The sequence below is a fragment of the Coccinella septempunctata genome, chromosome 4, assembly GCF_907165205.1.
Source record: "Coccinella septempunctata chromosome 4, icCocSept1.1, whole genome shotgun sequence".
NCBI lineage: Eukaryota > Metazoa > Arthropoda > Insecta > Coleoptera > Coccinellidae > Coccinella > Coccinella septempunctata.
Window position 1 is genome coordinate 11,881,034 of NC_058192.1, and position 27,817 is coordinate 11,908,850.

At 36.8% G+C, this 27,817-nt stretch overlaps 1 protein-coding gene across 2 annotated transcripts in view; it reads right to left on the reverse strand.

Moving 5' to 3' along the window:
• Positions 1-6,787: 6,787 nt before the first annotated feature.
• The window catches only part of LOC123312004 (leucine-rich repeat-containing protein 15-like), a 121,754-nt gene continuing 100,724 nt past the window's right edge, over positions 6,788-27,817 (reverse strand). For both annotated transcript variants that reach the window (XM_044896173.1, XM_044896172.1), the window contains exons 2-3: positions 10,891-11,491; positions 6,788-9,095 (exon numbers count right to left, since the gene is read on the reverse strand). In XM_044896173.1, coding sequence (XP_044752108.1) covers positions 7,935-9,095; positions 10,891-11,490 — 1,761 coding nt within the window. In that variant the 5' untranslated portion in view covers position 11,491 and the 3' untranslated portion in view covers positions 6,788-7,934. The remainder of the gene's footprint in view (positions 9,096-10,890; positions 11,492-27,817) is intronic.

A 27,817-nucleotide genomic window follows, 5' to 3' on the forward strand; every position in this document is an offset into this window, starting at 1 on the left:
CTTAGTGATGTATAACGCGAAGTTTTCCCGTTTTAAGCACTGTACGTTATTTGCTTCACGACAGAGCAGATATCAGAAGAAATAAGGAAGTGATCCAAAGGTTTAACATAGTCTGGATCTCTAGATAATCCTGTGAGGGGTTTAGAATTAAGAAAATCAGCTTCTGCAAAGAGTGTCTGCCAAATTTTTCTCTGAAAGATTAATCATTTGAAGTGACTCTTTCCATGAACCTTATCAATGTTCTCCAATCTCCTCACCAGTTCCCGGGAATTCTAGTCTATTTGTTTGATACCAGCTGAATTTTCTGGGAATTTCCTCTGCAGGATTGTTGAGTTTCAAATTCAAATATCAAATTCCTCCTACGAGTCAAATTAGATTGTTTATGTTGATCCGAACCATCAGCCCTTAGGTCAAAAAGTAACTAAATGAATTCTAAACTAACTCATTTATCGTATCCTCCAACAGTTTAATTTACAGCATTATTACAGAGTCTTAACCTGCTCAGATTCTAAATCAAATCCACGCCAAAGGCACTACTCTGATACCGTATCCTCAGTTAGGGCTTTTATCAGCAGGTTCTTACATTAATTAGCACGAAATACTCCGGAATGGAAGTGCCTTCAGGTATCGGACTATGCTAAATTGTTTTTCATCTCGTATATGAGATCCCAAGCTCCAAGTTCACTCAGGTGGAATTATCCGAAGCAATGGCAGAGATGAAGTTGCGTATTTAGATCATTGGGGATATGCATAAGCTTCCGCATGTATTCTGATGAGATAAAAAGGTTTTTTGGTCTATTATTTGTGTATACAATAGTGTATATCCACCCTTACGGGCAGCATATTACTATGCTGGATAGATTCGACTGTTGAACAATTGAATGGCTTTAATGACAGCTATCGTCCTCTCTAATGTGGGGCATCCTTGACGGTATTCAAGGTTTGAATTCATTGTTGTTATTACTATTGATTATTAATTAATAGGCAACACTTTGATAAATCTGATAATAAGTGTGAAATAATCTTCAATTATTGACAATACCTAATCATCGAATTCTCTACCGTTTTAATCTTAACCCTACCTTAACCGATCATAAATTTGGACCAAATGTACAATGTTCGACTCCTATGTCACTGTACTGAGTGATATAGAAAAGAAAATACACAAGGGACAATCTTAGGTACTTATTACTTACCTAACCCTAAGACAAGAAATTGTTGTAATGAATTCATTAATAACGGGTGTCCTGTTCTCTATGTATCTATACTGTACTATACTAATGTATTTTAGCAGTCGGTTGGCCATGAAATAATTTTCTCAAGTTTTTGTAACTAGAACGGAGAAAGGTTGGCACTCATGAAATGATGTTAATGTCATAACGCCGTTGCCACAACTAATATCAATTTTTATTACGAAAATGCCGAAAGTGATTGAAAAAAGAGACAGGGTTTCAGGAAGTGCTATTTAGAATTTAGGTCCGCTCATTCAAATAGTTATACCCTGAAATTCCAGAATCCACAATACGTCAGACGGTAACGAACATATTCAATGTAAGAGAAATTATATAATGTTTCATCTGAATCTAAACGACTTATATTTCAGCTGAATATTCCCACAATCAGAAAGATTGGGAATGAAGAGGATAATTTGGGAGACCCAAAAAAGAGGTAGTATTTGAGAATTTTATGTTTGAGTGAATTAATGCGAAAAGTTTACTACAGGATTTTCGATGAATGTCATCGTAGAATAAGTTCCCGAAAATTGATTTTTCTATTTTTCATTTGACTTGTCCTATATATTATAAATGTCTTAAGGTACCAATAACTAACTAATTATTATTATTATATCAATGTATCGAGAACAGCCACATATACGCGCCAGTTGTCCTGTTAATTATTTATTCATGTGAAATTTTTGTTCAAAGGTGAAGTTCATTTCGACTTGATACTTCCTTCAATTCCTTTTACTTATATTGATGCAAGATGATTTTGTTGAAGAATTGAACATTCTTGTAATTATCTGTTAATTCCTTCGGGAGATACCCATTCCTAACCACTGCATCATATACATTTCATCTTCGGGTTAATATTTTTGAAATCTACAACTGATGTAACGTGCATATTATATTATACTGATCTCTTGTATTTTCCAGGCAAATAATTGGATTTGGTATGCCTTCAATCAGTTTGTATAAACTTCAACTATGTTCGTCACATATTTTCCGAAGAGATTCGACATTATGATAAACTACGTAATAACAGAAACTTTTACGTAGAACGGGCAACATAGCGTTGATTTAAAACCCAAAAATGTTTTGAGAAGCTTCATAACCCTACATTTTCGTACTATACAGAGTGAAATGTGTCAAATTTCCATGGCCAACCGAGTGCTAAAATAAAAATAGAATGGAGTATATGTATCGAATATTTATGATTGCAATTGGAAATTCCTAATCAGTAACCCTGAAATTCCAAAGGCATCTTCCGAATCATTGAAGAGGATTTTTGGAGTCCGTGGGCTAATTTTCAAAATCTAAACTAACTAGATTGAAATTCACTCATTTGAAATTGTGCAGTCATTGAATTTCAGATAGATAGGATTTCCAATCGTTCAATTTCAATCAGGCATGGCAAAAATTCGCCAAACGCAGAGCGTACAATGGTAGGACCTTTGCACTCTCCCTTCCTGATATCTGAAGAGTGTAACTCCTCATAAAAGTAAAGTATTTCGCCCCAAATCGATTCTGTCATCTCCAAAATCGACAGAGACAAATAAAACAGGAAAAGTGGCCACGTTCTTAGCTTCTATTAGCAAAACCAGCACAGCACAAAAGTGTCACTCCGGCCTCTCAAAACGGGTTTTATGAGTGACCGATAAAGTTCTCCATCTCCATGATGTAATTATTTTCCTATCGACACCTAAAGTGTGAGCAAAATGTAGTCGCGAGGAACGGTTCCAAAGGGTATCGGTAAATTGCATTTTCTCCGTGTGGCGTTGGAGTTTGGAGTGCTCGGGAGGAAAATATTAGCTCGTTTAACCTGCCGTTATAAAGGGGCGGAAGCCGTTTGCCGAAATATGATTCGAGCTCTCTTTGTTGGACCAAGTGTCGGGATATGAGGTGATAACATCGTGATATTTCTATACAATGTGAGAATTGGGGCTGCAGGAGTCCACATGAATCCATAGGTTTCTATCTTGCAGTCTTCTGGGACGTTTATGTGAGGATATTTTCCCACTGCTGATATTTAGGGTGGATTTAATATACTACAGCGGGTCGTCGTGCAGTTAACCCTATTAGCCGATCTTGTAGCTCTTTCCCTTCCACCTCAATGAGTATATGCAGCACTAGTATGATGGCGATTTCACGCTCCACCAAATACGCTTACGAAACCAGGAGACGGTTAGCAACTTCTTATTGAGCTAAACTTTCGTCTAACCAATGTACCTACACAACGATATTGTTAATCTGAAATGAACTAAATAAATGTAATAATAAGAAATTGAAACCTGAAAGCACAAATATTCGAATAAAATAGCAAGATCTCCAATAATCTGTGTGATGCAACAGTAGATACATATTTTGATTTGAATGTTATAAAGGTTAACAGTTCGAAAAAGAATATCACGGGGATCATTCACAATTTGCTGAATGAGTTATTTCTACCGCCTATCCGTGACAAAAAGTCCTTCCATACAAATGCCATCGATAAAAAAGCCGAAACGACCGATGTGTAGCAATGAAATTCAATTAATCCATTGATTGATAGTTCTTGATGGTGATGAATGGATGTTGAGTGGATATAGGTATGATTTGTCGTTCCTCCGGAGAGAATAATTCTGACTTATTAATGGCTATACCATCAATCAACTGGATAACGACAGGACAAATGGTAGTTTGGTTATCTAGATTCTACGTTTGCCATTACCGATTCGATTAAGGTACCTAGCTAGTTGATGAAACCCACATAACTGAAAGTACGAGGATGTATTGATATCTAGTTAGGCTAGACCAGTTCCATGCATAAAAAAATATTGCGTTGCCATAGCAACGAACAATAACTCATTGGAAGTGTCAGTATGAAGTTTGAGGTCAAAAAAGTAAACCAGAGTTACGCAATAAATTGAAAGAATGAAGATGTCCACCGAAATTGTGAAAATCGAAAAATTGGAGTGTCGAGCCTTCATCAAGTACCTGTATTTAAAAGGGTTAAGAGGTAAGTAGATTTACGAAGATATGCTTAATACCCTTGGTGATCAATATCCTTCGTATGCGACTGTGCAAAATTGGACTGCAAGCTTCAAAAGAGGTAAATTTTCCATTGAGGATGAGGACCGATCGGGAAGGCCAGTTTCTGGGTCAGTCCCCGAAAATATCGATGCAGTTCTTGACATGATTTTATCAGACCGTCGAATTGGGCTACAACGGATATCTGAAGCACTGAATATTTCTTACGAACGCTTTCATCATATAGTTCACGTCAATTTGAACATGAGAAAAATACTGCAAAATGGACCCCCAAATGGTTGAATGTTGACCAAAAGCGTGTAAGGGTAGAAGCATCGCGTACGATCTGTGCTCGATTTGAAAACGATGTAAACTTCTTGAACCGAATTGTTATTATGGATGAGACTTGGGTACATTTCTACGATCCAGAAGCAAAGCGACAATCGATGGAATGGGGACACTCTGGTTCTCCAAGGCCTAAGAAGTTAGGTGTCCAAAAATCTGCTGGGAAAGTTCTTGCTTCTGTTTTTGGGATTGCCATGAAGTAATCATGATTGATTTCTTGGATAAGAGTAGAACAATAACCGGAGATTACTATTCGACATTACTGACCACTCTACGGAAAAAAAATAAAGAGAAAAGACGCGGAAAGCTATCCAAAGGTGTTTTGTTTTTGCAGGACAACGCTCCAGTACACAAATCTCGTGTTGCCATGCAACAACTTGGTGATTTAGGGTTTGAATTACTAAAACACCCCCCTTATTTACCAAATTTGGCTCCATCCGACTACCATCTCTTTCCTCAACTGAAAAAGCTTCAAAAGGTAGTAAATTTTCTTCCAACGAGGAGATTACAAAAGCTGTGGATGTCTGGTTTTCGGAGGGAAAGAAAAATTTTTTTAAAGGTCTAGAATATGTTTAGTAATAAAATATTTTGACATTGAAATTTTGTTTGGTTCTATAGTAGACCATGAATTTTTCAATATATCCTTCGTACAAGAATTTCGCTGAATAAGCGATAAACCATATTTTTCAAAAGTATGCGTAATACCTGATTAACTTTGTTATTTTCTTGCATGCCTTATTTACGTAATATGGGATTCCGTATAAGAATGAGAGCTAATAAGGGAACTCTCAAGCTACTGCATCCCATTATTCGAATAAGGCAGTTGGATATCCGCTCTCCAGAAGAAACGCTGAGTGAGGCCATTATTTCCCATTCGAAGAAAAATCTGCTCGAAAAATGCAAACCATCCTCCTCGTTCAGCATTCGAAGTTAAGTCAATTATTGTTTCATCTCTATCGCTTCTTGATGTATTTTTGTATTTACATTCGCCGAACGGTTTTGCGTTCTCTTCTTATTGCTTCTTTGTTGATATATAGGATGTAATTTGCATATTGAAATACTTCTGACGGGGAATCATGAGGCCCGACAGCAGACGTGCCATCGTGAATATCGGGCCATTTTAGATTTTCTGCGAAAGAGATTCGAGCAATATCTTTGTTCGGATGGACGTTAACTTTTCGGAGTTCTCTCATTACTTTTTTGTGAGGGTTTTCCGTTCCATTTGATGCCTTCGTGGCGGGGACCATTTTCAATAGGAGCTGATGAAATTGCTGCATTCCACTCCGATGTGAAAGAACTGAAATGCTATATGAGGATAATTCGCGAAATTAAACAACTACATTTATGAAGGGGACAAGGGTGAATTTTCTCTTTGACGTCGATCACTCAAGTTGTGTGGAAAGTGATATGTAGTAGGTAATATCCTTCTGAATCTCTATTCAAAAGCTACATTGACTAATTCATGATTTACTCTTGTAACATTTCACGACAGAGATGCATACATAATGGCCTTTTGATTGTGAGGCACGATGGAGATCACGTGATAGTCATCTGTCAATCTCCGTTAGTACTTTCTAGGAAGGCTGCATAAACCCATTATAAGCGTTGCCCATACCTGCCTGTATATATAACTTCGTAGTCGGTATCTTAAAGCTCAAAGTCCCTCACAGGTTCATCCTAAACATTTCAAGTGTCCAGAACTCACTTTGCAAAAACTATTAGAACCATTTAGCCCGCTTCTACTGTGCGAGTTTGAGCACCTGATATATATTTAGGAAGCCATGTCTGGTAATGTTCATTTGGCAGACCGCTGCCGAATAATTAATGCAGCGAATGGGAAACTTGAATGAGTCTGAAATTTAAATGAGTTTTCACGTGTATACAGGCGTGTTGTGTCAAGGAGTGAAATATTTATTGTTGTCTGCGAATCTGAAGGACTGATTCGAGATTAAAATCCCACTAAATACACCGCTAGCTACTGTACTTGCGCAGGAAAACCACCCTTTCCAAACTTTCAATTCTTCATTAATTTATTTCAATATTATCAGAATAGCTAACAAAAAATTGGAATTTCATTAATTGATAAAGACTCTTTTGACCCCTCAAATATACAATATTACAAATTAATCAGGAAAAATGAAAACCGCTCTATAATCTTCAGGTTCCAATTTTATATCAAAAAGGATATCGGGGAATTTGAAAAGAATAAAATTCAATACAGTTGATAGTTTCATTTAACAGTCACATGGCATTTGTACATAATATATAAAATTATAAATATCATCTTAAAAATAAGCTTTTTCTCCATAAAATAATACTTTTTTAAATTAAATCACACGTCTTATGCTATGAAGATTCAATTTAATTAGTGCCTTATTAAGTACCAGATATAAATACATAGATGATCTGACCTCTAAGAATTCAAGATCAGATATATATTATAAAAATTGTAGAATATTTTCAATAAAATATTTAGTATAAAATAATAAATAATATTTACAAAGTGAATGTTTCCATCACATCAATGCGTAAGCAAAAATTAACAACAATATCTGAAATCAAAGGGTGAATGATGTACCTCAAATTGAAAGACATCACAGATATTTGACGTACAAAAATACATGGAAGATATTGAGACTTGGATATCTCATAATTCGATTACGAAGAAATATGGGTTTAGAGCCCCTCAGTGTCTGGAATGAGTAAATATTTATAAAATATTTTGGTCGCATTAACTACATTGATAAAGGAGATAACGAATTATTCTTACTGAGTATTTGCATTGGACAATTCCATTCGAATTTTTGCTGATAAATTAATACTCCTTCCTAAGGACAAATTAATATCGTCTCCATTTTATACACATCATGAGAGATGTGGAAATAATTTCATGATCTAATTGACAGTGGATATTTCTGATATTTGATCACTAAATATTTTCAATAGAAGCGTCCTTATTCATATAACGATAGAGTATTGACATCAAGATTGAATTGGAAGCCAACGATGAGTTTAGAAGAAGTTTGTTTTGTCTCATTGTATTTTTGTGTCTTTAATAAAAGTACTGCAGGGGAATGGCAACATCAGCCTGTATAGTGCAGATTGAAGGCTGATTCACCCATTAGGCAGAATTGTGAAAGAGCGTTAAGGAATGAGATAAGCAAAAACGTGCTTTAACGTTAGGCATTCATCAACACTAAATATTCAACTGGAATCGAGGGAGATATTTCAGTAAAAGCAAAAAATAACCGTAGAATCGAGGAATGGATTCAGACAAATCAGTCTTCTGAGAACAAGCGACGGGCCGAGCGCTTTCAGGTTGCGCCATTTTGCATTCAGCCTTTCCTTCATCTTCATCCAGACTCAGTTCGTTATTTTATGTTCTTTTTTCATTTCGTCAATCGTTGCTATCGAAACCCTCTTCTCGTTAACGTTGTTATCCAGGGGAAATTTGAAACTCAATTCCCGATCATCGCAGAAGAGGGGGCTGTGATTATCTGGGGCGAAATCGTTCTCCACTGTCAGCTTGTCTTCGTGGGTGTAGTATTTGGCCGCGTGCCTCTTCGAATAGCAGAGCATTCCGGCTATCACGACCAGGATGAGGAATAACAGAAAGACAGACATGCTAGCCGCGACTATGCCTATGCTGCTTTTTTCGTTGATCGAGAAAAAATTCGCGTCCCCGCTTGGGTAACTCGTGGAGGAACACCAGGTCAATTTGTTCCTATCTAGAGACTCCAGACGTTTACCCTCAACGACGTAAGGCTGGGAACACACGATGTTTCGAAAGGCAGAACTCCTGTTCACCCTGTTCATCAAGGGGACTATGAAGCAAAGGTCGCAAGACCAAGGGTTGCGATCCAAAAGCGTCACGTTGATAAACTCGATTTTGTCCAGGAGATCGTCGTTCGAAATCCCCCTAAACATATTCTTGGAGATATCCAAATAATACAAGCCATCCGGGATAACCTTCCCACTCAGACCGCTCAGGTAATTCTCAGCCAGATCCAGGGAAATCAAAGTGGTCGGAAAAATATCGTCGGTTATATCGAATAATCCGCACTGCCTCAATCTCAAATCCCTCAGTTTCGAATCTTTAAACAGATTTTTCATCAGTGTTAAATCCAGGGGGTTCCCGCTCAAGCTCAACACGAGCAGATTCTCTCGGATTGAATCGAATAAATGAGGTTTCAAAGCGTTAATTCGATTGTAACTCAAGTCCAACTCCGTCAGATTGTCCAAATTGTCGAATGCGGACAAGGAAATCGACTTGATTTCGTTTCTGGCCAAATTCAACTTTTTCAGTTCGGTTAGATGGGAGAAGACGTTCTCCCCGATGTGTTTCAGTTTGTTTCCGTCCAGTTTCAGGTGTCGCAGGCTCTGCAGATTCTGAAAGTCGTCTTTTTCTAGGCATGTTATGTCGTTTTCGCCCAGGTCTAGATGATTTAGGTGTGGAAGCAGGGGGTAGATTTGCTTGTTCATATCGCTCAGGGCGCATCCTCTGCATTCTAATGTTCTAAGCTCCTGGAACAGAATAACCAGAATGAGTGAATCAAAATTTATGGCACGAGGGGAAGTTGTTGAATGATGTGTTGGGGGAATTGGAATGAGCTTGCCAAGACGTTACATTTTTGCGAGATTACTACTTTTAGTTGATTTTCATCGGCGTATTGTGCCCCCCATACTCAGCACAGTAAAAACCAATGTTTTTGTTTGAAATTCAAGGCACTATGATCTGGATCTTATGGACTGATGTCTAACCTCTCTGAAACCATAAAAGTCTGCCGCCACTATGAGCCATTTTTTTTTAAATAGGACCAAAGTAATTTTTAATTCCCAATATAAATTGTTACAACAAATGGTGGATGTGGAAGTTTCCGAATTTGAATTATCTAATATATAAAATTCTCGTGTCATAGTTTTCGTTACCATACTCCTCCGAAACGGCTTGACCGATTTTGATGAAATTTTTTGTGCTTATCCGGTATCTATGAGAATCGGCCAACATCTATTTTTCATCCCCCTAAATGTTAGGGGTAGTCCACCCCTAAATTTTTTATTTCATTTTTTGGACAAAATTTTTAATTTCTATTTTTTTATGATACAACATACAAAAATACATACAATCCTCAATTTTCACCCTTCTACGATCAGCCCTTATTTTTTAATAGCCATTTTAGTAATTTAATCATTTTTTTTAGAAATTACTAGGAAATTATTTATATGGCAAAACGACGTTTGCCGGGTCAGCTAGTTAGTAGTTGTAAATTCATATTGTTTCAATGTTATTTATTTGGCAACATAACTTCACGAATTTGCTTTTGTCAAAGATGTTGAAGCTTCTATAGAGCAGGTGCTATTTAACCAACAAGATTATTTTTGTTTTCATTTGGTGTGTTTCATGATAAGGGGTGAAAAGCAATAATAAAATTTTGAAAAAATCACGCTTTCCCCAGAATGCATTTCATTCTTATATTTTTCATACAATTAATGCGTATCAATAAATAAGGCCAACAATAATACAACAATATTATTCTATCCATATCTAAATCATTTATCGATATAAATTTTCAATCAAACGAATCTCTGAATCGTATAAATATTCTAACAGTAGATTCTTGAGGTCAGAAGAAACACTTTTTTACTTTAACATTTTTTCCGAATAGGCTCGGTTTGAAAGATACAAGCTGTTGAAAAACCATAAAAAATGTAATTCTTGAATCTATCTCACAAACGGTTTCATCAAATGAAATTAATTTCGGGATATGATTTTTCATTTATTTGATTAATCTTTTTCGAACACAAGATATCACCCACGTCTCCCAGTTTTCTAATTATGAGCATTTGGTACCAAAAAAAATACCAAAAATTCGAAGAACCCAATTCTTGAAACTAAGTTGGGCGCTATCTAGTGGATATATTTTGCAAAATAAAAGTATTCTTTATATTTTCTCGTATAATGCGGCGTTTTCGTTTGATGTTCCAAAATTGAAAAGTATCTGTGAAATTCGAAAAATTGGGTACCTTGGCTAAATACAACTCTGTTTAAAAGATCCACAGATGTGTAATGTCACAGATTTAGCTAGTTATTTTGAAGGTAATTCTGTTTTTCTAGGGTTGGCACAGCTCATTATGAAAACAAGAAAATATCTTTTCATCAGGGCCGAATAAAAAAAAACGGTATGGGAAAAGAGTGTTTTCTTTCACCTCAAGAATCTACGGTTAAAATATTTGTACGAGTCAAAGACTCACCCTGTATAATAATAATAATGACATTTAATAATCTGAATCAATTGAAAGATAAATAGACAGAACATACCTGTACATCTCTGAACGCCTCAACTGGTAAAGTTCTAACAGGGTTACCACTCAGCTTCAACACCATCAATTTCTTCACCTCTTGAAAAACGCTGTGCACTAGCTCGTTTATCCTATTCCTCTGGATCGACAGCACCTTCAGCTCTTTCAGGGAGCTGAACGTACCACTAGGCAGCGAATTTATCCTGTTATCATCCATGATCAACTCCTTCAACTTCTCCAGACCCAAGAAGTTCTTATTGATCACTTGGGTGATATTGTTCTGGGACAAGTTGAGAACTGACAGGTTCTTGAGATAGAAGAAGAAATGCTCCCCGAGTTGGGGTATGTTCGATCTGATTATATGCACCTCCTCCAGCTGCTTGAAGTCTCCGAAAGCGGGAACCATGGTGAGGACATTCATGTCGTATTCTGGGGCTGTTATGATAAGAACTTCAGTGTCGAGATCCATTCCTTCTAGGGTGAGGGGGCCCACAATGCCCCCTTCTTTGCATATCATGGCGTTTCGGCCTTTGTTGTCTGTGGAACAAGTGCAGTTGTTCATGCAACCTGAGCCGAGTTTCCATAGTACGCTGATTAAGAGGAGATGTCGCAGTTTCATCCTGTAACAATGATTACGGTGAATCACATTTGCCCGTATATGCACGAAGGATTAATGTAATGCTGTGACAATAAGTTGAGATTATGTAGGAAACAAGAATAAACCCGAGACGTGGATGGTATTTGTACATGAGTAATTCCACCGTACAGGTCTTAAAGTTTGCAAGATAATGTAGCAAAGTTTACTCCTATAACTCCCTGCACTATGATGGGCAGGCGTAGGATAATGCGAGATGGAGTCGAAGTAGTTCATTATTATTTGAAGCGAAAACTCGAAGAGATAGAATATCCCATATTTGCATTACCACCATGGTTTGCTACAGATTGTTTCATTTCATTCAACACTTCAATTCGCATACACCCATGCCATTTTATGCGAATTCTCTACTTCAAAGATTTCTTCGATGAAAACTAATTAACCTCATCTCTTATCCAAATTAATGATTCCTTGAATCTTTGTACATTCGTAAGTGTTCTCAGAATTTTGACAACCTAATGATCCTCAGGTTAAGTAGGATGGGTATATTGTAGTGATTTTAAATTTTTTTGTTTATGACAAAAGTCCGAAAGCTTTTCTCAGGGAATTGTGGCTTTATTCAGCCTTCTACAAGTGCTAGAGCGTATTTTTGATACTTTGCCATCTCAATAAATGAATATTTATTATTTTTCCTCTATCAAATCGTCGTATTTAATGACTATTGTAGACGATACATACAGTGAAGAAAGGTCCTAAAATGTTTCAAGGAAAGCAGGATGTATAATCCTGACTAAAATCATGAAAAGGAATGCAGAAACTGAAAAGGAAATTCATATTCTTTCTGCTAATGAACCCTTCGAACTCTCCAGCGTATAATATCGTATTTTCGCTTTCCAAGAAATTGATATTGCATACCAAATTAGGTACGTTTTAGGGTTCCACATCAACAGAACTCCTTTCAGGAAAGAATTCGCCAGTCGATCGTGATGAAAGAAGTCCAATTCAAAAATGTTAACCTTAAAGACATTCAAAAGAAGGCTTTTTAATATGGGTTTATTGATATTCTTTTGAGTTGCTTCTTTTGCTCCGGAAACTCAACCAGATATTAACCGCTTGATTAAATGTGAAAGATCGGAGTAGGCCAGGATCCACAGCTTGTCGATTCGAAGGAAAAGAGCTGCCTTAGACAATTTTGTTTTGAATTGAAGCACTTAGAAATGAATGGATACTTGAGAATATGAGATAATATGCTGTCTCCTCTGGAAATTCATCAAGCATTAGAGAAATTTTCATTGAGTTGGAAAAAAAGACATATCAGAATATCATTATCATTCATGATTTCGCTCCTGTTCTGGATAGTCGAGAGACTAATCCTATTTTCAACCTGTATATGAAGATTTTCCATATATTTTCAACTGTAATAAGACCGTAGCCAGAAACCACGACACAAAAACATGGTCTATTCGTCAAAGATACCTGAAGCAAGCTGCAAAACATTCTTCACATGCATTAATTAATGATGAAAAGAGCCAGTGAAGTTCATGAAGTTATACACCCGATAAATGGACAAAGTTACGTAGCAAACTTACGTAAGACCATTTTTCTCGGGCCTTAGGGATATACGGAGAATTCCGTATGAAAAAGGATTCCAAAACAGGCGGAACTTGGAAGGGGTCCCAAAATAAACCATAAATTACACCAAGAAACACATGTTCACAGCAAGTTTAACACAGTTATGGTGTATCTGTGTTTTCGAGTTTCGAAGGATTATTTTGCTCCTTAGATTGATGAAAACTGTGATGAATGGGAAATTGGAACATCACAAACAACTGGAACTAGTTTTTGAGAATATGGGTCATGGGAAATTATTGAAAATTTTTCTTGCGTTGGGGAATTTGCTCTAGATTACTTAGAACTAAACTGCTCCACATGAGTTAGGGATATTGACTTAAATTGCAAAAATATATAGTTAAAATAAAATTTTTGTGATGAAAATTCATATTAATATGATTTCAAGTTGCAGCGCATACAGGGTGGTTAAGCAAAAACAAGTAAAATAACGAAATTTTATTCCCCGAGAATTCAAGCATTTCTAGACTATCAATACAATGTATGGCCTTCACAGGCATCAATAACAGCTTGACATCTTTTTTGCATACTACGCAAGAGGTTGTTGAACATTTCTTGAGAAATTTGGTTTCATAAACGGGGCAGAAGCTCTCTCAGATCATTTAAGGATTCTGCGGTAGGTTAATGATTATCTAATCTTCTTTGGAGCATATCCCATGCATGTTCTATGCAATTCAAATCTGGTGAGTGCGGAAGTATTGGTAAATGTGGAATACCAAGCTCCTCGCGCGCATTCTCAACTATGGCTGCACGGTGAGGTCTAGCGTTATCGTCTAGAAATTGAAAAGTTTCACCAAAAGCAGCGTGAAAATTTGGCACAACATTGTCATTGACATGCTCCCTATAGTGTAAGGCTTCATATTCCCAGGACAAATTTGTAGATCTGTAAAACATATCCTGGCCCATACCATAACACTACCCTCTCGTAATGGATGGACTTCTTGGACATAGCGACGATTACAGGGTATGCGTGGGATTGTCCATACCCTTATTCTTCGAGAGTATGAAAATCGTCCATATCTGGATTCATCAGTGAAAAGGACACTACGCCATTGATCGTTTCAATTGATATGTTGCCTTGCCCATTCCAGTCTTCGACGCTTATGGTCACGTGTTAATGGAACTCCTCTTAATGGACGTCTAGAACCTAGATTCACCTCTCTCAAACGTCGTCTGATGGTTTCGATGGAAACTTGGACCCCATCTGTATTTTGAAGAGTATTCCGTAGCATTCTATACGTAGATGTAGGGTTTCTTCTCGCCGAAACGGTGATGAAACGATCCTGAGCAGGTGTTGTTTTTCGTCGCCCACCAAGCCTTGGTCTTTCCAACACGGAACTTGCCTCCCTGAACCTATTCCAAAGTCGAGATATCATACTTTGGCTGACTTGGAGCCTGGCACTTTTTTCTCTAAATGATACAGTAAAACCAAGTACAGAGCTCATAAAAACACGAGAAATATGGTTAAGGACAGCGAGTCCTCTATTAATAAGGAAACCACTTTTTCTATAAATATTATAAATATGTTTGGAGTGTGAAACGAGTTGTTCTTGGATTTATTTTAGATATACCAATTTTTGTCCTTATATGCTGAGTCTTCTTGTCGTCAATAAACAGTGTATGAGTCAAATTTGTGCCCTTTGTATCGCAAATCCTGCTGTCATCCCAGCACAAGCAATTTTTCATGTATTCGACTGGAAAATGCTACACTCCCCTGTCGTCGAATAATGGCTAGAGGAAATCAAACCACGTCCTCGACAATAATCATCTCCCAAGAACAATCGGTTGTTTCTCCTACAGCGAGGATTTAATTCAATTCATGAAACCATGTACATCGTAGGCTGGGAAGCGTTGCAGGTGTATGACAAACTGATTTCAATTAAGCAAAAGAGGATAAGGCAGAGAGCTACAGCCATGTTATTATTAAGTTGTCACCACATAAAAGATATGGAAATAAGGAAACGGCATTGTACCCCAGAAGTGCGCCTTTCCAGCCACTATTCACACTTGGGATCCTTTAGAAAACCGAATTTTCCGAGGATATCTACACCTGGCGGCATAAATTTGAATCTTTTTGTGTGCGATGACAAGATTTCGCCGAGATAAAGAAATAACTTCATGAATTGGGTGTTTGGTTCGGAAAATTTATAGATAAAAGCGAAATTCTTGGTAATTTTCCACAGTTTCTTTTTTTATTTATCGTCTATACTAGATGGACATGAATAAGTCAATTAATACTCCCTTCATATAGTATATGTAGCTTCAAAAATTGAATCAAAGCTACTTGTGTCCAAAGAATAGACTTTTTTATATCTGCATCATAATCCTGGTAAGGTAAATGAAAGGAATCAGTTTCGAAATATGACAACTACTTATTTCAGGTGAATATCGAACATACAATTCCAATTGATCGATATTTGAATATTTCACTGACCATGCGTTCAAAAATATTCGTTGTCAAGAAGGCTATAAAATTTTTAAGGTTGGTGTTATGTAACAACGTATACTTCATTCACTTTTATTTTAGCAGTCGGTTGGCCATGGAAATTTGACACATTTCACTCTGTATAGTACGAAAATGTGAGGTTATAAAGCTTGTCAAAACATTTTTGGGTTTTAAATCAACGCTATGTTGCCCGTTCTACGTAAAAGTTTCTGTTATTACGTATTTTATCACAATGTCGAAACTCTTCGGAAAATATGTGACGAACATAATTGAAGTTTATACAAACTGATTGAAGGCATACCAAATCCAGTTATTTACATGGAAAATACAAGAAATCAGTATAATATCATAATATGCACTAGCTTGAGGAGAGTTAATGTTCGTTATCTTCTTTGGCTTACATCATTTGTATATTTCAAAAATATTAATCCGAAGAAGAATATTGAAATGCATATGATGCAGTGGTTGAGAAATGAGTATCTACCGAAGGAATTAACAGATAATTACAAGAATGTTAAATTCTTCAACAAAAATCATCTTGCATCAATATAAGTAAAAGGAATTGAAGGAAGTTTCAAGTTAAGTTGAACTTCACCTGAATTTCACATGAATAAACAAGTAACAGGGCAACTTGCGCGTATTTGTGGCTATTCATCTTAATACGTTGATGTAATAATAATAATTAGGTATTTATTGGTACCTTAAGACATTTACATTGTATAGGACAAGTCAAATGAAAAATAGAAAAATCCATTTTGGGGAACTTATTCTACGATGACATTTATTGAAAATCCTGTAGAAAACGAAAATTCACTCAAACATAAAATTCTCGAATGCCACCACTTTTTTGGGTCTCCCAATAGAAGGAAATTCTTTGTCATCCTCTTCATTCACAATCTTTCTGATTGTGGAAATATTCAGCTGAAATGTAAGTCGTTTAGATTCAGATGAAACATTATATAAATTCTCTTACATTGAATATGTTCGCTACCGTCTGACGTATTGTGGATTTTAGAATATCAGGGTATAACTATTTGAATGAGCGGACCTGAATTCGAAATAGCACTTCCTGAAACCCTTTCTCTTTTTTCAGTCACTTTCGGCATTTTCGTAATAAAAATTGATATTAGTTGTGGCAACGGCGTTATGACATTGACAACATTTCATGAGTGCCAATCTTACTTCGTTCTAGTTATAAAAACTTGAGAAAATTATTTCATAGCCAACCGACTGCTAACATATTTTTGAATGAAGTATATTTCTGTTATTGAATCACTTCATGTTCCTTAAATGAGAATATGTAAACTTGACCTGGGTATGTTTCTTAATTTTGTATGGAAAAGCACCCTTTCAGAAAAATTCACTAGCAGATTCAATAATGATATCTTTCAACGTCCGAAAAGCTTTTCTTTCATTGGGATAGATTACAAGAATCTAGACAATCAGAGTTCTGAAACGATTCAAAAACATGTTTTAAAACTTAGAACATAAATATCTACATGGAATGGACATTGACGTGCTATGAATGTATTTGTTGTGGTACAAACATTCGATTCTTCTCTGTCTAGCGCGACACTAAGGCAGTGGCGTAAAATAAATAAATTTATATAGCTCCTACCTTTTTGTACGGAAAATTGACGTGACAATGATGTCGGATTCAACTATCTCAATTGTGATTGGCGACACTAAGCAACTATCTCACTCCAGTCTTTGGACAACAAGAAATGTTTATTTTCCATTCCTTGTATCTATGTTCCAAGTTTCAAAATGAAGGGTAATCGTTGATTCAATCAATTTTTCAATGATTCCAGACCTCAGTTGGTTCAAATCAGGAATAGGTTCTCAAAAAATTGGATAGGTCACAAGGAAAAGTCACTCACGATCTAGGGGAAATGCATGTTTGGTATTGAAGCTAGTTAGCCCATGCTGAGAGTAGCTAAAGTTTCTGTAGCAGTGTATGATCTGGTTCCATCTTCTTGAAATAACTATTCTGCCATTCATCAAAATTCTAGCAGCAACAATAAATTCACCATTTTTTAATAGCACATTAAACTCCATTTTTTCAATGAAGTGTCTCAATGAAAAAAAAATTGTTTCTAGTTGCTCCTCATACTCATAGGAGGCTTCATAACAAAATTGTACCTACTCGCCATCAAAATATTCAACTCTAAAAATGAAATATGCGCCTCCAGTATCCACACGAAAGACATTTCTGGTTGCAAACGCACAAGACTAGATGCAGGAAATGCCTTTCGATGGTCCTCCTCACCACTTCAGCACTGCAACGTCTTCATCTTGAAGACGAGACTAGAATTAATCCCATACTCCATAGCTGATCAAACGCTCCTGCAGGCACCATTCAATAATGGTATGGATAGGAGGGATGTCACCTGCGACAATCGAAATCGCATTAACATTCCACTTCTAGACCCCATCCCTTAACGCAGGGCCATAATTATAGCGAAGCAAACACTTAACAACTACCGCCAAGATTCCACGTTTACCCAGATCTCAAGGTGACAAAGGCCCGAACAATCTCCTCCAATTAGCAGAGGTTGGAAGTGATTTCGTCTCGTACTGAGCACGCAACACATCAAAGCAGCCGCATCGAGGAAATTCCTTCTTCTCCACGAGAATCCGATCTCTGAATGGAACTTTTCAATTAGGAAGTACGTGGAGTTTGGATTGAAAAGCTTGCGTTAACTTTCATCTTGGGATGTTGCTTGTTGTATCGCTGGCAAATCGAAATGATTCCATTAGGTTTCACATCATACGCCGATAATATAAGGTTCTCCTGGCGTGCATTCGAAAGTATTTGCTGTCTTATATAGGTCATACAGTTTTGAAGGTCAGTATCGTCAAGAAGTATCAATCTTTATCATGAATTTCACTTTGAATATGTAGCAGTTTCTAAACTGGTTTATTACTAATGGAGAAAGAATGTCATTCCTGATTGGCATAAATCGGTAAGATACTTCTATATACAGGGTGACTGTTAACAAATGTAAGGACTTAGGGAGATGATTCCTCGATGAAAATAAGCAGGAATAGTTCCCATAAATTTTGTTCGAAATCGACCTCCCTTCCAAGATACAGCCTTTGGAAGGCGATGGCGAGTTGACAGTTTTAAATTTTTTGTACGGGTTCTGAAAAACACTGAGTCATAGAACTATACATAATATGAGGCACTTATAGTTGGGGAGCCGAAGAGGAAAATTCGGGATTTAGTCGAGCGTGTCAGATTAATATAAGGGGACATACCTTGGACCCTGTAGAGTACCTCTACCAAATATTAGAGCTGTATATAGGGGGAATTGTCTAGGACAGCCTGTCAGAATAGTAAAAAAACGATCATTGTGCATACTCGAGCGTGTCAGATTAAGATATACATATGTGGTTAATTACATGTTGAAAAGTATATATTCTCTTAATCTGACAATTTAAGCGTGTCGAAAATGTGTGGGAGGTCGCCAAAGTTGCAAAAAAAAAACGTCACGTGTACATTCTCGAGCGCGGTGACGTTTTTTCTTATTTTGAAGCTAATGATTCAGGAATAACGGAAAAAATATAATCTGATAGTTTCAGCAAGCCGAAACAATAAAAATTGGTCATAAAGGTCACAAAAATCAGTTTTTTTGAATTATCTCCTTCCCTGGGCTTCAAATCTTTTTCGCATTCATTATAAAAGTTGTAGAGCATAACATTTTATACAAATTTTGTGCCAAGCAATTTTTTCTACTTTCAAACGTTCTTGAGATATATGGCGATTAATGCGAGGTGTTCAGCGATGCATGCTGAAGCGAAAATTCACTCGTTGGAAAATAGTACATTCTAAGGTTCAGTCACAGACAACACTAACAGCGGGTTTCATAAAACTTTGATTGTCCGATTGACAATTTGACAGTTACTCGATTTCTCGAACGAAATCACTGAAACCTTTTCATTTCTGAATATATTGAAGAAGTAGCAATTGAAAATAATTGAATGGACGTATAAACATCTCAATTTGATGCGAGAATAATATTCTGAATGATCATGACTGAATTATCGGTCAGTCAAGCGTTGATTCCCCGATCAAGCTTTATGAAACCCGGCGTAAAATTTTCATGACTAATTCCGAAATTGTCATTTTGACAATTGTAGATCAGACTGGGATTCTACATTGACCTTGCCCTTTCGCATGTGTGGCTAAGCTTCTCGCCCTTATTGCCCTCTAACTCGAGAACGGTTAAGAGTATGTAAAATTGCTTCAGACAAAAGTTGTGTGGAATTTTATTATCTACAACTTTCATGATGAATACAAAAACGATTAGAGGTACAGGCAGGGAAATATTCGAAAAAAAAGAATTTTTATCATCTTCAAAGTGTCAGATTAAAAAAACCCCCCCTGATTAATGTCAGATCAATGGGTCAACACGTCTACAACACCCAGATTAACCATCTGTATGAAAATCTGACACGGTCGAGTATGTACACCTGACGATTTTTTTTACATCTTTGAGACCACCGCTGAAAGTGCATACATCATAAAACCTTTTTTTCTTTATACCATCTAATCTTCAAAATCCACTTGGTCTTCACGACGCTCGAGTAAATCCCGATATAGCATCGTCGGCTCCCCAACTATAAGTAGATGTTACTCACACAATTTTTTTAGATCTCATAACTTTATTATTAGGGGTTGAAAATAACAACCCCTAATGATTTTCCTTCAAAAATTGTTGTCCTGGGATAGATTTTCGAAAAATAGAATTCTTTCATGGTTTTCCATTCAATTCTGGAGAAGAAAAGTCTCTTGCAAAATTTCCATACAGTGTTCATTCCATTTCATCGTATAAGTGTTCCATAGAATGACTACCTCCCGCTAAAATACATATTGTTATTTTCAACCCCTGATAATGTATGAGATCTAAAAAATGTGTGTAACATCTACTTAGTGCTTCATATTATGTATAGGTTTATGACTCAATTTAAACTGTCAACTCATCATCGCCTTCCAAAGGCTGTATCTTGGATGGGAGGTCAATTTCGAAAAAAATTTATAGGAACTACCCCTACTTATTTTCATCGAGGAATCATCTCCCTAAGTCCTTCGCATTTGTTTACAGACACCCTATAGATAACCTCAAAATGGTAAAATGAATTTCCAAATTACAAAAACAATTTTGAATTCGTATGTAAAGATATGTCTAAATTTGAGTTAATTTTAGTTCTTCATGAAAACTTTGTTTTGTATACGACAAGTAAAGAAGACAACACTCAGTGATTCTGCCGATAAAACCTCCGATTCGTTCGGAGAAACTTATCAAGAAAATTAAATTTCAAGAAAATAAATATTTAGTCAGTGAAATCAGTTAATTAAGTTGAACTTTGTCGCAGGAGGAACCGGTGATGCTGGCAGATTCTGAGAGCCCTGGCCCCTGTCACGGCTCACTTTTCATATTCAATTAAGGTATGGCTCTTGGGCATACGTTATGCCCCGATTCCGGCCCGTTTTCAGGAAAAATACGTCCAGAATTAAACTTCGCCATATTTCAACGTGAATTTTTACGGGAGCTCTCATACCTGCACGTTGCTACTCCTTGTGTGGACTGGCCGGAGTCTAGTTCGTTTTTAAATTGAATTGCTCTGGACGGAGGTAATTGGGAAGGAAGTTATGGAAAGATCGCTAAAGCGTATTTCTGGAAATGGAATATTTTTGATTTCATATGGATGATATGGGGCTGTAACTTCAAAGAGGGGCAGGAAGATGGTACTCGACAAATTAGTTAACCATTTCGCTTTTGCAGCATGAGCCTTATAGGATGATAATCATTTCACTGAATATATTTTGCGCTTCCTAATGTTGGTCCTATGCTCTTTAGCAATAGAGTAATATCATCACTTTCCCCTTCCTGGTACCTAACTAGGTAGAAACATCATGCTATTCTGTCTCCCAATGCTGCCGTATTCTGCAACAGTTCAAACAATCTCAAAAAAATTTCGCAATTCATCACAAAAAAACTGCTCTTTCAGAATATGTATCACATTTGGATCTACGATGATTTTTCTGGGATATACGAGGATATATTGATATCTAGTTAGCCTAGACCAGTTCCCTGCATAAAAAAATATTGTGTTACCATAGCCTCGAACAATAACTCATTAGAAGTGTCAGTGTGAAGTTTGAGGTCAAAAAAGTAAACCAGAGTTAAGCAATTAATTAAACGAAAGAAGATGTCCACCAAAATTGTGAAAATCGAAAAATTGGAGTATCGAGCCATCATCAAGTATCTGTATTCAAAAAGGTTAAGAGGTAAGCAGATTTACGAAGATATGCTTAATACCCTTGGTGATCAATGTCCTTCGTATGCGACCGCGAAAAATTGGACTGCGAGCTTCAAAAGAGGTAAATTTTTCATTGAAGATGATGACCGATCGGGAAGGTCAGTTTCTGTGTCAGTTCCCGAAAATATCGATGCAGTTCATGACATGATTTTATCCGACCGTCGAATTGGGCTAAAACGGATATATGAATCACTAAATACTTCATACGAAGCGTTCATCATATAGCTCACGTCAATTTGGACATGAAAAAATTGATGCAAAATGGATCCCCAAATATTGGGGATTTTGACCAAACCGTGCAATGGAAGAAGCATCGCGTTCGATCTGTGCTCGATTTGTAAACGATGTAAACTTCTTAAACCGAATTTTTACTATGGATGAGACTTGGGTACATTTCTACGATCCAGAAACAAAGCAACAATCGATGGAATGGCGACACTCTGGTTCTCCAAGACCTAAGAAGTTTCGTGTCCAAAAACCTGCTGGAAAAGTTCTTGCTTCAGTTTTTTGGGATTGCCATGGAGTAATCATGATTGATTTTTTGGATAAGTGTAGAAAAATAACCGGAGATTACTATTCGACATAACTGACTACACTACGGGAAAAAAATTGAAGAGAAAAGACGCGGAAAGCTATCCAAAGGTGTTTTGTTTTTGCTGGACAACGCCCCTGCACACAAATCTCATGTTGGCATGCAAAAAAATCGTGATTTAATGTTTGAATTACTAGAACACCCCTCTTATTCACCAGATTTGGCTCCATCCGAGTATCATCTCTTTCCTCAACAGAAAAAAAAGTTTAAAAGGTCGTAAATTTTTTTCCGAGGAGGAGGTAATAAAAGCTGTGGAGGTCTGGTTTGTAGAGCAAGAAGAAACATTTTTTTGAAAGGTCTAGAGACGTTGCAGGTTCACTGTAATGAATTTGTCCTAATTGGACAAAAAGAGGAAAATATATTGAGTAATAAAATATTTTGTTAGGTTCTATAGTAGGCTAAGAATTTTTTAATATATCCTCGTACGCGTGTCAAAAGTTGTCCTTCGAAAAATTCCCAAAAAGATGGGCTCAGTTAAAAAACCGTCAAGACCGAACGATCACACCGAGCTCGATGAAATTTCGAGATTTGTCACTAGAAGAGTTGTTCTTCCAGAATGTGTATCGCACTTATATCTACGATGATTTTTTTGGGAGAAACTCGTCTTGAAAGTTGTCCATCGAAAAATCCTGAGTTTCGAGATTTATTTCTACAATAGTTGCTCTTTGAGAACATAAGAGAAATATTTTTTCGAATTTCGAAGAATGATTGTATTTCCTCCCTCAAAGTGAAAAAAGAATATGATAAAAACAACTCAGAATATCCCCGTTTTTCCTGAAAAAACACATGTTCTTCTGGATACCTTAACAAGAATCACCTATACCTTATCCCTCTAAATTTTTGAGCATTGTAATTGAGTTCTACACGAAATTGTTCTTTCTGGATGAGCACACCCTTCTCATCCAGCTTGATTGCAATAAATCGGGATCCTTTTCAGATCTCAATTCAACAATATCCGGCTCTGATTGTTCACAATGTCGGCCATAATTTATTACGAACGAATGTTTCCTGTCATTCGAAAACGCGAATAATGAATGAAATAATGGTTTTTCTCTTTTTATCCATCGATGTCATCCCGAGGGAACATTTTCCTAATGGATCACTGTGGAATTTTTTACACGGAATGTGGCTCTGATTTATCAATTTGTTGGGTTCTGGATCGTAAAACAGATTTGTTGGGGGGAATTGACATATTCATTTCGAATACGTGCATTTAATTTTTCTTCCACGATTATGATTCGAAGGGAGAAGGCTGTCCTAATTGATATTGATACGATTTCTCTCAGGTTTAAATTTTTAAGGTTCGAATTCGACCAAATTTCGACAAGGAAAAAGGAATATAAATGTAATAGCTAGAATGCTCCAACATATTTCATTAATACAATTTTCATTCCTTCAATTAATAAATTTTGAACCTTCGACATAGGAAACAATAAACAAAGATTCAATCCTATCCTGGACAGTTCGAAAATCGTCTCAGTCTATCAGCATATCAATGTCAGTGTCACATAACTGAAGTACCATCTATTAATAATATTTAAATCTCTCATCTCCAACTGGTTCATTAACACTTATTCATTCCTTGCCCGGTGACTAATGCACATAACAAATGACAAGTTGACCATCAATTAGACCAACAATCAAGGAATTACCAGGTCAACGAAACTCAAATCGAAAATCTTCGAACATGAATGGTCGAATTCATCGAGGCACAAAAGACGCAGCAAAGAATTAACAAGTGGATATTACCATGAATATCAGTTTCCGGCTGGGCCATACAGTACATCCGTTTTAAAGAACGATTTTTTATTGACAATGGTTACTTTCCATCTCGGTAGCATATCTTGATGAAGTTCTTGATTCTGACAAATGTGAGCTAAATGTTTTATATGAGGGCATGTTGGATATGCAATTATTGGTTCATTATTCAGAAAAACACTTGTTAAGAGTTCGAATTTGAGGAGTTTCAGGTTCATGGCTTACTTGGGGGAAAGTAATGTTTATTTCAATTCCAATTCTTTGACCATCAACATCAGAAATGGTGATCTTTGAAATTTATTGGCAAACGATCGCTGCCACAAACCATGTGGACAGTTCCTGAGGAAGTACAAATGAATTAATGAGATTCAGCACAATAATTGATCCAACCAGTTTTCAGCTTCAATCAAAGAATTTTCAGGCTACCAAACGTAGGAAATGCAGAAGAAATGAAAGTTGAACTTTACCAAATCCAAAACGTATGGGACGAATTCGAAAATAGATAATATTTTTGTCCATAAAAGAGTAGACAACATTTTGAAAATCCCCTTAGTGAAAAATTCTTCATTAATCTCATGTTTCATTGCAACTATTGCTATCGTAACAATTCTTTTTATTTTTCGGAAGTACTAAAAAAAAGAACAAGTGTAGAATCATTCGGGGAAACTGTGCGCACTTCTGCCTTTCAAGCTATACCCTGTTTCAAATGTTGAGGCTAGAAAAATTAAAACATATTCATAAGATAGAGAATTTTCTAATCTATAAAAAAACATCAAAAAGGAAACAAAAAAAACGTTTTTTTTTTCGCAAAAAAAAATTTAATAGTGAAAGTCGGAGTGCGTTCACATGCTTCGTATTGAGGGTAAGTGTGCGCACCCTCATGGGGTAAGTGAACGCAGTGCTTAGTGAACCACACAATCAAAACAGATTACAAAATAATGTCATCAAAATGTTACAATATTAGAGAAATGCTGTTTATTGTCAATACAGAAGCGCCTTTTTACAAGCACTGCATTATTGTTAGTGCCAGCATTCCTGGTGAACACAACACTTGATACATTCCCCTGTTGGTGGTCTTAACCAAGAAAATCAACAATGTCATAATTTATTCCTCACAGAATATATAATGAATCTATGCGCACACTTACCCGCGCACACTTACCCGCGCACACTTTCCCCAGTAAGCCAAAATTTGAATTGACGTTCTTATAGAGTTGAGCAGCTAAGGGAATCTAAAATTTTTATTATATATTTAGATTAATATGCGCATGATCGAATTAAATATTGTTTAACACTATCGGACTCGGAACTTGGACCTGGCAGAATTTGCAGAGATGCTAAAAATCAACAAGAAAAATAGTGATTTTGATTGATTGCAAATAAAAATTTAACGAAACGTCGCACGGCGCAACTAATTTGGCGATTCTGCGCCCTTGCTTCACCCAAATGAACCCCTCTTTCATACATTGCATAGTGGAGCGAGATATACGCACTGTGCACACTCACCCTCTGCGCTCAGTTACCCCGAATGACTATGGTATTTTTGAGAAGGCAATCGAATCTACTTTGAATCAAGGTGTTACTAAATCCCTCTTTCCCTTTGAGATTTTAGGGGCTGCTTGCATCACGCTCACAGGGTTGATACAAATTGATCAAAACCAACCAAATAAAATGTCCCCCTTCGAACAAAACTTTACCTCTTTTTGCATTTTTTCTCATTTTGCATGGGGGTGGGGATATTAAAGGTGGTACCTTTTCGAACTGATACACTGTATACATATCTACTGTTGTCTTTCATGTTCCTTCATAACGAACTGAAATAACAGATTTTCATTGACAGTTTCAAAGGGTAGAGTGCGAGCAGAAACTAGGATAAAATTCATACCCCTACGAAAAATTTATTTGCCTTTTCTCCGATGGAAAACAAAGTTAAATTTTTCCCATTGCAGGAAAATTGATGACGGAGCAAGGCTGGCATTAATATCTCGGGAAACTACATCGAATTTTCGACGTTCTACCACCCCCACACACAATATTTTGATAGCTTAGGCTCATCCGATATCGATGAATGAAAAACTGTCAAACCGCAAAAGGCAAACAGCCACCCTAGACCTATCCGCGTGTTTCCTTCGCAACGTCACGCCCGGCATACAAAACGTACACGAGAATCAATTTCATTAGGAATTCATGGCAAATTGCAAATGTTGTCGATGTGTATTCAACTCAATCCGATACCATGCTGGCACGTTAAATCCGTGCGAGCTTTTGCAAACTTTAATTCGTTTATGAATTCCGCGGGACATTTTCGAATTATATCCGGTAGAGTAACGCTCCTGCCGACGCTGAATTTTGGATTTACTGATGCCGCTTCGAATCGTATGTAACATGACGATAAACTGCAGGAGACTATTGGAGATTAATGATTTCGTGTCGTGCTGGTTCGGTTATACGGGGTGAACACATAATGAACGTTTACACGGCCTTAGCTGTTACAAAATCTAATTACTTGATGAGGAGAAACACGATTCAAATACCACTTCTCCAGAATCGACAACTTATACAAAAACATAACCAATTCAACATACACCAGTTCAAGTGAAACGAAAAGGCTAACGCCCTTGCCAGAAAGGGGACACAAACGCCATTTACTAACCCAGAACCTTTCTGTGGTATAAAAAAGGAAAAAGCTTGAAGCTCAAACGAATCATCATCAAATCTTTGATCTGAGAAAAGTACGAGGATATATTGAAAAATTCTTAGCCTACTATAGAACCGAACAAAATTTCAATATTTTATTACTACATATTCTCCTCTCAATTGGATACCTTCATTTATTACAGCGAACCTGCGACGTCTCTAGACCTCAAAAAAAAATGTTTCTTCTTGCTCTGCAAACCAGACCTCCACAGCTTTTATCACTTCCTCGTTGGAAGTTTCAGTTGAGGAAAGAGATGATAGTCGGATGGACCCAAATCTGGTGAATAAGGAGGGTGTTCTAGTAATTCAAAACCTAAATCACGAATTTTTTGCATGGCAACATGAGATCTGTGTGCAAGGGCATTGTCCTGCAAAAACAAAACACTTTTGGATAGCTCTTCGCGTCTTTTCTCTTAAATTTTTTCCCGTAGAGTGGTCCGTAATGTCGAATAGTAATCTCCGGTTATTGTTCTACTCTTATCCAAAAAAAAAACAATCATGATTAGTCCATAGCAATCCCAAAAAACTAAAACAAGAACTTTTCCACCAGATTTTTGGACACGAAAATTCTTAGGTCTTGGAGAACCACAGTGTTGCCATTCCATCGATTGTTACTTTGTTTCTGGATCGTAGAAATGTACCCAAGTCTCATTCATAGTAAAAATTCGGTCCAAGAAGTCTACATCGTTTTCAAATCGAGCACAGATCGAACGCGATGCTTCTACCATTGCACGAATTTGGTCAACATTCAAACACTTGGGGATCCATTTTGCAGCAATTTTTCTCATGTCCAAATTGACGTGAACTATATGATAAACGCGTTCGTACGAAATATTCAGTGCTTCAGATATCCGTTTTAGACCAATTCGACGGTCTGATAAAATCGTGTCATGAACTGCATC